The sequence below is a fragment of the Atractosteus spatula genome, chromosome 5 (assembly GCF_055471065.1).
Source record: "Atractosteus spatula isolate fAtrSpa1 chromosome 5, fAtrSpa1.hap1, whole genome shotgun sequence".
In the NCBI taxonomy this organism is placed as follows: Eukaryota; Metazoa; Chordata; class Actinopteri; order Semionotiformes; family Lepisosteidae; genus Atractosteus; species Atractosteus spatula.
Genome location: NC_142710.1, coordinates 63301988 through 63314949, shown reverse-complemented (window position 1 = coordinate 63314949; position 12962 = coordinate 63301988). Strand labels below are relative to the sequence as shown.

The following is a 12962-nucleotide window of genomic DNA, read 5'->3' as shown; positions in this document are numbered from 1 at the left end:
ATCTTTCTGAGCCACAGACTTGTGCATTTTCTTAATGTACAGAAAAAGACGAAATATATGTTAATCCAGAGCTCTTATAGATGATGATATGAACTCAGAGGAGGACAACCAGTGCAAGGCTTTTGAAAATTTAAAACAAATTTCCCATTTTAAGCTCGTAACTCCAAGAAAAGATGAATGAATGAGTTTGCCAGCTCTCTGCAACTGGCAAGCGGAGCCAAGCTTTTAAGTGGAACGAGTTACAAGATCATATTGTTGCAGGGAATTTAGAAAAAAGGGTAAAACTCCAATGATAATAGGCAAAACCTGAGATATGTTATGCAACATGAATGTATGACATGACAGTTAAAAATGCAATTGCAAATGCAAAATGAAAAGGCATAAATGCGATCTGCACTGTCAGATGTTTTCGTTGAGATGTTCACTGTAAAGCAATACCGAGTCTTATGCTTAAAACTACGTCGAGAGGAGGGATGTAACACTAAAAGTGATCAAAAAATGGCATTTACCCCTTGAGAATATTTTTGTCCAGTTATGGTCAATATATCACGAATTACGTGCGCAATCGCCTGTGTTTTTACCGACAAGGAAACCGCTTTCAAGTACTGAAAATGCTGAGCATGTTTTTTTTTTATACCTGGTTCACTGTCATGCCTTCATGTCTCTCGTGGCCTTCTACGTGACGAGAGGCGACGCCGTGATAATAAGAGGCCGTGGTCTCGCTGATAAGCATCAATCAGCTAATTAGAGAGTGTAAAGACTTCAGTGATTCACCTCGTGTGCGCTCGACATTGACGAGCCGCGAAGTGAAGGCTTGAGACAGGGATGGACCCTCCTCCTGCACGTAAGATCCCTTTTATCTTTCACAGAAGTGGCCGGCACACGCTTGGTCAGCTACCCCGGGAACAAAAAACAACTGATGAGGTGCTGAAGAGTGCTTGCGTGTTCCTTACAATAGCAGCAAGAAATCGATGGGTCCCGTTTCATCCTCTCTCGTGCTCTATAGAAATGTCCTCACTCAAAGTAAATATCTGACGCCTGTTCTCAGTAAACACCACTTGTGTCCTGAAGCCCGTGTTCCAGCAGCGCCAAGGACGTCTGAAGGTAGCTGTCAATCTTTTCTCTGCCTTTCAGCTACAATCGCTCTCGCAGCACTTTTGCCGACTAGGAGCTTGGAAGCACCTTCAAAAGAACAGACTAGACATCAGCCACATTCCCTGCACAGCCTTTCCTTTAGGAAAGAATACAAACATGCTACTGGCATTTTTAGCTGATTCAATATTTGCCGTAGATAAACAAAAACCCCCACATCTTCACCCAATTTAAGAAAGACTCTTAATCAGGCAGCTTTCTGAGTATAACGTGACTACTCCAAGTGATTTTTTTTATATTTCTTCTAAGTTTAACATTAAAAATAAGCCTTAATTTGGGAAAGGTTTGGATTTTACAATGTTTTATGTGTAATGCTGGTGTTTCTGTCCTTGTATGGAATTATAAATAGCCCCCAAACTCTTAATGGCAGAGGTGTTGAGAAATTCTTTTATTACATAATTATCAATCATTTTATATTCATAATTGATAGCTTGTAAATACAATAAACATCACATTCATACAACTCCTCCTTCTTTGAAACCTTTGTTCGGTAAGTGTCCAAATGTTTTTTTTATTAAAGTACCAGGGTTATTTTTGTTTAGTCTTTCTAATTATTGCCATAATTAGGTTATAGATTTCTGTTGACTTCTAGTGAACTCTCCAAATTCTAATTTCCTCCTAGAGTGTTTTTGACTTGACTACAGTTCCAGTCAAATGGTAAGTTTTTACTAGCATCATCTCAGCAGAATGGGAGACACAGACACATTTTTAAAGTACAGTAAAATTATAGAATTTTATTTTCCACGGAAGCCCATTAGAAATAAGTTAAACTATGTATTAAAAAGTAAGTACAGATTATTCACAGTTTATCTTAAAATATAAATTAAGTTGTTAGATATGAACTACAAAATGTGGATAGTGAAGGGGTAGGATTCACCTTATTTTTCTACTAATCTTAGTAACGTTTTCATCTTAACACTTGGCTTATCTTCTTGCAAATTACAAGAAAATCTTTATATTCATGTTACTGGTTTTAACATGAAACTGTTTCAACTTGATGTAAAACAATATTCAGCAAAGCAGTCATTGCTGTTATAAAGCAAAGCTTTATTGGCAGTCATCAAAATATAAAAATGACATTTCCAACATATATATTCATACTGTATATGCAGTGTTTTAAAGGGGCTGCTTTAACATTTTAATGAGAGTGAAGGGAAATCTCACTAAACATTCATTTATCTTTGACATGCAAATATACTGTTTATTTGCACAGTAAACCCATTTTCCTTACTGACTTGTCTGAGCCCCCTGAAAGAGTACTGATACTGCACATCATTTTCATGTGGCTTTAAAAGGGACTTTGAAGCAAGATGCAGAAATGTAACCTGATACATTTGTAATATTTTCACACAGGTCATTCATCATGAGTTCCACCTTGTGTTCTTGAAAAGCTGATGTTCCTACTGTAAGTGATTAACTGATTGTATTAGCAACAGAAACATCCTTGATATCATAGAGAGCAATTTATATGAAAAACCTTGCACCTTTCTTTAAAGAAAGGAGTAGTTGAAGTGTCTCAGTCTCACCCATAACATAAAAACATAAACATAAGGAAGACTCATTTACAGGGTTGTCCTCACTTTATATAAAAAGGATGGTGCATAATGGTTTTGAACAATATGATTCCCTACAGCTCATGGGGTTAGTGGTAAAACTTCCTTTTTCTGTAAACTTGTATTGTCTAAATTTATTAGTTTAGACTGATATGATCGGTTCCCCCTGGCATAAATTGAAATCATTTAAGCAGCTGTCTTCTCCCTGTTTCAGGCTGCTTCAATGCAGTATACTTTACAATGATTAGATCCAAAAAAAGACAAAATCCGGCTATCTTTAAAGAAATGCCAGACACAACAATGGTATTTTTGTTTTGCAGTATTTCCTCCTGCCACAGCAGTAATACTTGTCAGTGAAATTTTGAAAAGCATGTTCGAAATCTATTTAATGCAGCTCTACTCTATACGTACTGGCTGACAGTGGTCTTCTGCAGAGGGAAGGAAATGCCATTTTAATCCATCTTTGTATGATCAAAGCAATTTCGATTTAACTCCAGGATTTAGAAATGACAGATATCACACAAGTTACTTTCCCCTTGTGTCAAAGTATTAGCCGGAGTCCTGTAATTTGAATGGCTATGAAATCTGCTTTAATATTTTGAATATTAAACATCTTATACATATTTTTCATATAGAGGTTTTACACCAGAATGACTGTTTTGTGCATTCTGTGCTCGTAGGGCTGAGTTAATAAAGCCTAAATTCAGTAGATTATGAGAGAGGACTTTATTCTTATTCCATCACAGACTCGTCCTTTCAGAAACTTCAGATTCTTTATCGAAACCTGGTTAAAAATATTTGTATTGATATGGTAATCTACCACAATACCACAAAACAGAATGTTCTGCATACATAATCCATCATGCCCAATGTAGGAGGAAAAGCCTAGCATGTGATGTGTCCCATGATTCTTGGGGACTGTAAAGTAATAGCAGACCAGGTATTTCTTACAGTGTTACCCTCTAATTCATCACTGAACGTGACAGCAGGCCTGGTTAATATCTCAATTTCGATCATTTTTGAGTTGGGTTATTGATCCAATTTCTCTCAATTATCCGATGGATAATACTAGTATACAGTATGTACACATAGGATATCTGTTTTGGGAAAATATTAATTAAGCAGAGAAGTTCTGAGAAACGTTTCCAATTCTCCCGTTCAATGTAAACGCAACATTATTAACTAGATACTTTGTTAGGAAAGAAACGAGAAGTGTTCGCTGCTACAGAACATCCTAAACGATGTTAAAAGGAACAGTGTCCTGTTATGTTTCTGAATATGACGCTTTTTTTTTTAACCATGGCCGCAAAGCATGCATATTGATATGATGAAAACCACATAAACTTTCCCCTTGACCATCTCTGGGTACTTTCCAGTTTTATTCCTGCCCATAATATTTTCCTCAGTTGTCTGTGTGTACTCGTGGGCATACAGTATATATTCAAAATTTCGGAGCTACCGTAGATATTGGAAGGTATAGTTTATCAGCTTCAATATGTACGCATTAAAACCATGCAAAAATAAAGAGATGATTTTATTTTGCACGAGAGGGTCCCTGCTTTGTATGTTTACCTTGTTTTGCCGTCTTTAAGGTAAAATAAAAGCAACAACAAACAACAAAAAAACGATAGATGCTGGAAATTACACGCAGTCGACGGGAGCGCGCTTGAGATCCGTGCGCGCTCACGTTTTCCTCTAGCGCGCTGTATTGAGCAGAACAGCCGGAGGAAGACGGGGCAGGCAGGGTAAGTACTGTGGATGGGTTCAAGAGCAAATGAAAGAAGGGCGGGTGTAAATGGCTCCCACTAAGAGGAAATCAGGTGAATTTCTTCAAAACACGCTGTTCTTCTTTAATTTTGCAGCCCGAGAATGAAGTTGGCAAGAGGCAGGGGGAAAGTGCACTTTGAAGTCGGGATACTCCTTCATTTGAGTTAGTGCTTGGAAGCAGTGAGCGGTCTGCTCTGTTCTTGCTGTACACTGCAGTCACAGCAGGCAGAGTCGGAGTCCTGCAAATAAAACAGAGGTTTCAGGACATCCCGACAGGGAAAACAGAAACACTGTCGCCAGAATGCAGGGAGTATCAACAACTGGTAAGTAAACAAAAGGCATTTCCATACTTACCTGTTTGTTAATGATCTATTGGTTAACAATTTCCAGTGTTGATGTGAGGTTGGGGGGGTGTTTATTTTTCTTTTTATAGCTATTATTTCCGTACGTGAGAAAGTTGTCCTTATCGCACCATTTAAATATTAAGAAGACATGCACGTTTATTACTATTAAGTAAATCATTTATCACCAATCACTTTTATAACTGCTGTATTTGAACTCTGGCATGGCTATTTTGTTGTGCAGATCACACCAAAGCCCAGAGAGCCTCGTTATTCCAGGTTTATATGTCACTGGGCTGTACAGTTTCCACGGTGTTCTTTGATTTTGATGTTGCTTTTATTTTAAGCTCGAAAGGTCAATTGATCTTTGTGTCTTAGGATAGTGAAATATTTCCTGTTTGACAAAAATGAGAAGCACAGCTTTACAAATGTAAGATTATCACAGGTGCAGTTCGCGTGTCACACAACTAAGGCAGCAAGCATATTGCTTTCTTTGAAAAACGTTTGTAATCACCACAACAGTAAAAAAAAAATGCAGTTATCGAAAGCTTGCGTCACGTATCTGATTATTTTCCCCATATGAGTGCAAAGTTGACTTTTATAAAACTCAAAGTGTAAAAGTCTACACTTCTGCCGTTCGGGAGACAGTTGTGAGAATAGAATTATTATTACTGGTTTTAAAACACGCTATTTACTGTACATTAAACCGTAGTGTACTGTATCTTAACTCCGATATTTACCTACACTTCACCTATATTATTAATTTGTAAGAGCGTTATAATTTCTGTCTTAATTGGATTCATATCTTGGGTTTTGCAGGGTTTACGGTATGTGTGGGATAATGCTGTTTTCGCTGTTTGCTTTTTCCTGATGCTTCCTTAATGTTCATTTCAAGAGATTCGCCGTGAAACTAATTGCTTCTTGGACCAAAACCGCTTTAACAACACTTCATGCAAAGACAGGGCCTGCAGGATTGGCCTTGTTGTAGGCTGTTACTCTTGATGTGACCACAGTTCTGTTGTGCCCCTAACTTTTTTTTTTCCATGCTGTTGAGCACAGCGCTATTTGTCTTGGGGTGAATTATAGCGAGGAGTGTTGATCAGACACCTGGTTTAATCCGCTGTTTAAGCCTCCCTGTGCAGCCGACTGCTTATTCTGACTGGACAGCTGTGCTGCTGTCAGATGGAATAAGTGGGGTTTTCTCGTTCCCCCGGCCATGCGAACACCAGTTAAAAAGTCAGACGGAGAAAGTTCAAGAAAGGTTTCAGATGAGTTTGTGCAGCCCTCTTGGTGAAGAAATGAAATACAAACAATCACAAAAGCAGAAGTAAAAAGTTGCGTTTGTTTAGTGGAAGCTCAGTGTAGGTTTGTTTAGTTTTCACCTGCAAACTCCACACTACCGGTTTTGGTCAACATATTTATTGAAGGTCGGTTTTGTCTCGATTTTTTTTTTTTTGAGGAAAATCAAGCAATTACAATTCTTACGCGTCTTTACGTCAGATGCCGTTTTTTTCTGTTAGTTTTGCTGTAACCTGCAAAATCCTTTGCTTTACCTTGAAAAGGTTGGAGGTTTCTAGCCTCAACTGAAATGCTGAAGAAAGACATTTGTGTGTTTTGTTACCTTCTTAACCACGTTTTGTCACCTTAGCTTTATTCTTTCACTTTCCTTTAGATCGTCAAGAGATATCCATAGGATGTGATGTGTGCATTTTTTTTCTATGCTTTCTGGCCATACTGCAGAGGTACCAGTTTATAGTTTATATTCCTAGAGGTCACACCATTCTCAGCTTTTTTCTCCAGCCAAGCTCTCAGATATTTAGTCTGGTCACCTAATAAACTAGATGACCTTAGCCATAGATCTTACAGTTTCAGTACTCAAGCTATCAATTGTTAAAAAAAAGGCAAAATGTTAAGTAAACATCATTAAGAACATCTTTATCCAGTACAGCATTGCAGGCAGTGCCAGGCAGGGTATACCCTGGGTGGGATGCAAGCCACACTGACACATGGCCAGTTTTCCCAGAAGCCAATTACCAGAGCAGGCAGTGAAAACCCACACAGACTCGGGGAGAACTTACAAACTCCACACAGATAGCACCTCAGGAACTGAACCCAGGACCTATGTGCTGCAAGGCTAACTGTGCTGACTACGCTACCACTGTGCTGCCCTGATTAAAAACATAATCAGATTAATTAACTATGGCATTTGAAACTACAACAGTTAGATGCTATTGTCCTCCAGGAATAGAGCATAGACAAAAGTGGACACTTAAAAGACTGTATAAAACAGATTAAACAGTATACTGTACACTTACCATAACTTAGCCAGATTTTTTTTTTCTTATGTGAAGTAAGAAAACCAGTTGTAGGTTTTCAGCAGGCACTGGGGAGAATTGTTTCTGTTATTTATTATTAACAGAATTACTTAGTGCTGCCTGTGTTTAACATTACTTTATAAACATTTCCCTTCTACTTAAATAAACACCGGATTCAGTGAGGAACCTTTCGCAGACTCTGCTAAACGAGAGTGAAACTGTTCTGTTGGCCACTGAGTACACCCTCTTGGTAACAGCAGGCAAAAATTTCCAAACCAAAAGCTCGGTACGTTGACTAGCAACACTGCTGGAGAAGGTGCCGTTCTCTGGATGAGACGAGATGTTACTGTAAATCAGGGTCCTGGCTGTTTAGTCATTAAAGATCCGAGATCCAAAACCCGTGACACCATTCATAAGAATAGGGCTGTTAACCACAGTATTTTGGCCAAATTCCTCTCTGGGCTCTAAAGTATGGGCTCCTCATAGTTTCCCTTTAAGTCTACTGGTCTTCGAATTGAATTGAACTGACCTTAAAGTACAATGGCTGCCATGGATCACAGAGGCAGATGTAGTGGGGTCCCCTGTACAGTATGTGCAGTGCTTTGGGATCCTTTGGGGGTGAAAAGCACTATTCAAACGCAGGCAATTATCATTTTTAAAGTAAATGCTTACCATAGAAGTCCCATTGCCTGCATTATATTGCTTTGCTAGCTGCCTTTACACTTGAGTGACTTTTTAGCCCTTTAAGAAATAGCTCTAAAATGCTAGGCAAAAGATTAGATTAGGGCAACCGAGCATCAGTGTGATGGAAGTAGCTTACATGATGCCTAGTTTTACATAATTGACATGCTTTTGGAAGATAGCCTACAGGCAAAAAAGCCATGACTGCAAGTACGTTTATGTTTGCAGTCCTCTGCCAAAGTTGAAAAATCAGATGTGCTCATGCAGTCACTGAGAATTTTACTAAATGTCTTTAACTGACACTGAGAATCAGAAACCTCTGCCCTGAGACATCGCAGACAGGACAGCTGTAGGGAAGCAGGCTACGTGCTTATTCAACTACACAGCTACTGCGGGCAGTTTTTTGCTTCTGATTTTTTTTCTTGCTTTTTTTAAGTGGCCACAAACGTCTTGTTTGAACTTCGTCTGCGCTTGTATAACAATATTTCTAACATGTGTATTGCGGGTGCATTGCCAAAAGATCAGTGTTTTTAATCATAAATCACTTGTGTGACCTTATGTGTGTTTTTTAAAATGGTGGTCCTTCTCCGATAAAGGAAACCAGGCTTGGTCTTCTAGACTGTTTCAAACACATAGTACATGCCTGTTTTTTATCAGCTGTCAAATACAGTGAAATACAGATTTCATCCCATCACAACTGAATTTAACAATTCAGCATGAAGCTGTTTTGATTATGTTTTCTGTCTTCTGTATAACACAGAATGGAATCTCAAAGATTTGCTGGGACCACAGAGAAGGTAATGTGTATGACAAGCCAGAATATGATTTTACCTGGGATGTCCTACTGAAATGTCTAAACTCAATTCCGATTAATTAAACAATTTGGTGGTGAGATGACAATTCTCTCTCAATGGATGTGGGTACTGACTGTTTCATTTGTTTTCAACATTTGTCAGTAGCTGTGCTAGCTTTGCTTTATTTAATGATTTGGGGACAGTCTGTGATGAAGATCTGTAATTCCTGCACAGTGCATTTACCATTTAACTGCAGTATTTCCATTTAAAAGCTTTCAGGTTACATTCCTGTCCTGTCTAACACCACTTGGCTAAAAAGCAGGGAGATACATAGTAGGTAATGATTTGCTAACCAGCAGTGATTATTGTGTTCAGTGTAACATGAGAGTAGCAATATAATAAAGATAAAAACAGAACAAAAAGCCTTTCATTATCAGGTTCTTTGAAGCTGTCTTGGAGGATTCAGCAAAAGAATACTTAAACAGTTCATGTTTACAATCACACCTGATCTTGTGTACCATAGGAAAATCTACAATTACAGTTTTCCTGCTGAGGGTGGATTACACAAGTAAGTCAAGTTTAACAGCACACAATAAACAGAGAACAATAACATAGATTACAAAACATTGAAGATTTGCAAAACAGACATGCTTTTTAGAACAGGAATGAGGGATGTCTGTAGCCAGGAGTTTAAAGTACTGTACTTTCATTATGAAAAGAAACTGGTTAGACAGCGCATGTGTTTGTTGCTGTTTTTATCCTGTTAGCGTTCTGTATGTGGTGTTCCTGTTGGACGCAGAATTGTGGAAAACCCAGCCCGGAATGTTCAGTTTCACTTGGAGACATTTACGCTTGAGGTCTCTTGTTCGGCCTCTCTTTCCCAGAGACTTCCTCCGGCTCTTGCTCCCTTTCCAGCTGGGCTGGCGTGGCAGTGGACAGAAGTGACCTCCTCTTGCTTTCCGTTATTCCTTACAGCTGAGCTGAGCGGCTGAGCTGGGGCTTTCATGCCAGGAATCCCACCTCAGACAAGCAGAGACTGACTTGGAGGAGCATTACATACAGCGCAGGCAGCTTTGATTAGCTGGGCAATTAGAGAGTCACCTGAGGAGAGCTGACTCAACATCACCTTCCTCTTGATATGGTGGTTTGTTTGCTGCTTGCTGACGCTTGGCTGATCTAACATTCATGCCGCCTACTGCTCTCAATGCCTGGGCTACATAATGTGAGGAACACTATTCTACACATTCAGTAACTGGAGATTAAATTACAGCACTGTAGCTGTTTCTCCTTTATTTGAAAAAAATAAAGGAAAGATCTTCAGCCAATAAATACATCTGTCCTTGGCCTTCACTCTTGTTAAGGATAAGGCTTTCCCCCTGTGATGTGCAACACAGTCTGATGTTAGAGGTCAGGTCTGCTCAGCTGTGCTGTTTTGTTCTGTCCTAGGCCTTGTTTTTTCACTGAATGCTCTGGTCACAGCTGAGGTACAGTGGCTTTGTCCCAGTACAGTATTAGGTTTGGCCTTCCTTGTCTTTTCTTTAGATTCGTTGGAGCCCAGGCTGGTTTGAGTTTGAACAATCCAATGATATTCTGCTGTAAGACAAGAAAAATACTCTTAAACTAAAGAGAATTGTTGTTGTTGTTGTTGTTGTAGTTGTCATGTCTTTAAAACAGCCGATGTTTTGTTGTTGTTGGCAGTGCTCAAACAGCCCATGCCTTCCTATGAATGCTTCCTCATAGCACAATAGAAATCTGGGAAATGCTGTTTGGTTTCCATTATAAACATGCTAACAATAGCTTTCACTGGTGCGCACCCCCCATGTATCTCTTGACCTGCAATGTCCAGCTATTTATTCACCAGCATTTCAGGTCATGGCTAAACAACCATTCTTTAAGTAAAAAGTGTGTTGACAAATTTAACATTGCTGTGACACAGTTAGCAGTGAATCTGCATGTTATTGGATTTCCACAATGGAGTTTAAATGTCTGTTACAGGAAGAGAAGGTAGTAAAGTACTCTCTTCTACAGCCAGAATTTGCTATACTGTATGTGGGTAGGATTTTCCCTAATCATGCCCTAAAGGTGGATGTCCAGTTAAATGAATCTATAATGTAATCTACAGAACCTGTCCTTAGCACTGTGATTAGTTGACTTCCCCCAGTGCTGTGGATATGAATTACTGCAGGACTTTGCTGTTCAGAATCACCAGCAGTGAAGCAACCAGATACATTCCTGCACTGAGTAAAAGAATTTCATCTTATTAGACAGAAAAGAGTCCAAGGGAATCTAATTCAAGTATTCTAAATGTTCAAAGGCACTGACAAAGTTAATCCAGTGGACTGCTTCAATCAACATGAAATAGAGGACAAGGAAACTGCAGAGAATTAATTTAAAACCGAAAACTGCAGGCACTTCTTTACACGATGGGTTGTGTTGAACAAGTTACCCAGCCATGTTGTTTACGCTGAAGCCCTGACTTATTGCAACAACTGTCTCAGTTCAGCAGATCACTTAGCTACTAGCACCCAGACAAGCTAGATGGGTTGTAAGGCTTATCTCATTTGTAACCTTTCTTAAGTCTCACCAAGTGCAGAAAACAGGCTGTTCAGTTATTGGTGTGTTCAATGCAAAGTTACCACTAGGTGGAGCTCTAATTCCAAGAGAAACCAGCTGGGTAGTTTTCTTCTAATTTTGAAGCCTGACAACACTTAATAAGGGAAATATGTAAGAATAAATTTGCCTAATTAAGTACAATTAGAAATAAAACACTTATTTCTGTGATGAGGATTGTGCAATGATTATTCTGGATTATTTTAGGCTAAAATTCTAGTGATCTGAAGCCTTTAAGCACCCTTTTACGTTATTGATGTCAGTATGTCCTACAACAGTACAGTAACTGCTTCTCTGATATTATATAGAAGACAACATGCTCTGTCTTAAATGGAATGCCGATAATGTTGGAAGTTAGTTATCAAACCATGTTGACCTTTTCTAAGGTTAGGGCCTTTTGTTGGCAAATGAATAAATAAAATAAAGTACAGTAGACTTTAAGTGATTCTAGTTTTAATCACATATTACTCATATGCTGATATAAGTCTCACCGTTCAAAAATATGGAAATTATAATGAGTCAGGCCTGATGACAGACAACATCTATCCTAGCCTCAGTGCAGATTTTGTCTTAACTAGAGCAATATTCACTAGGTGGTTAAAATTGAGTTCCCATTTACCCTTGCCCCAAGTGCTATATGACTAAGATTGATTTCAGAACAATTTTATTGCATCAGTGGTGTAAAAGAAGGTTCTGTTGAGATAAGAGGATTCAAAGGTCAGTATTTACCATCTTTTGGCTTAGTAAAGAGATCAATGTGCACAAAGTTACTGCCTAGAAAAGGCAGCACACATTAAAATGTTGCCATCAGTGTGCAATTTATTTTTTGAAATAATTAAAAGGGTTAGGGAGTTACCCGCTGTTAAGGTAGGCATTAAAAGTACCTAATAAATGAAAATGTTTGCGTTACCATAGCATTCAGGGCATGTTCTGTGTACGTTCAAGTGCTGTCAAACGTCGGCTTCATTTTCAAAAATAGGAGGCTTTTTGGAAAGGTTTGACATTTTGACTGTCTGTTTTAGTTTGAAAATTTGAATAAAAGAACTTGGCTGTAATGTGCTGTAGAAAACTGCTTAAAAAACATTTATTGATTTATAAAACCCGGCTCTCTGTTCTGAAAACATCCTTCCAGGGCTTTCTGTTTGTACAGTTTACATATATAACACTGAGCTTTACAACCCAGGTTAATCATATTTCCATCCATCCATTTACAGTAGCTGCTTTATCCTCAGAGAGTCATGGTAACCTGGAGTCTAACCTGGCAGGCACAGGGTGTTGAGACAGGACTGCACCATGGACAGGGCTCATGTTCACACATTCACACACACATTATGGGTGCAATTTAGAGATGCCAATTAATCCGGAAAGTAAGGTGGGAGGAGCCTGAAGCACCTGTGGAAAAACCCACATAAGCATGGTAACGTGCAGACTCCACACAGAAGGGACCCCAGGCCAGAGTCAAACTCAGGGCTAAGAGCTGTGTGGCAGCAGTGCTAACTCCCATGCCCCCAGTCATACTTCACTTTGATTTAATTGCATCTTGAAAAACATTGCATTGTTATTCATAGTTTCTCTGCTGGTCTTTTTAAAGATAGTAATACTCTTATACAATGATTAATTAAGATAGCAAAAGGCTGTCAGAACAAAAAGAAATAAAGCAGAAAAATCCCTTGACAGTTGCTCTCTTCTGGCGTGTGTGTGCTGAAATCCCAGTGCCCGTTACAGGGCTGCTAGATCTCTCTGTGGAGC

At 39.0% G+C, this 12962-nt stretch overlaps 1 protein-coding gene across 2 annotated transcripts in view; it reads left to right on the top strand.

Moving 5' to 3' along the window:
• Positions 1 to 2529: 2529 nt before the first annotated feature.
• Positions 2530 to 12962, top strand: part of fgd (faciogenital dysplasia) — a 65109-nt gene continuing 54676 nt past the window's right edge. For both annotated transcript variants that reach the window (XR_016091052.1, XM_088915903.1), the window contains exons 1-3: positions 2530 to 2557; positions 4298 to 4450; positions 4568 to 4795. Coding sequence is in view for 1 of the 2 variants with exons in the window: in XM_088915903.1 (XP_088772029.1) it covers positions 4774 to 4795 (22 nt within the window). In the remaining variant the exon portion in view is untranslated. The remainder of the gene's footprint in view (positions 2558 to 4297; positions 4451 to 4567; positions 4796 to 12962) is intronic.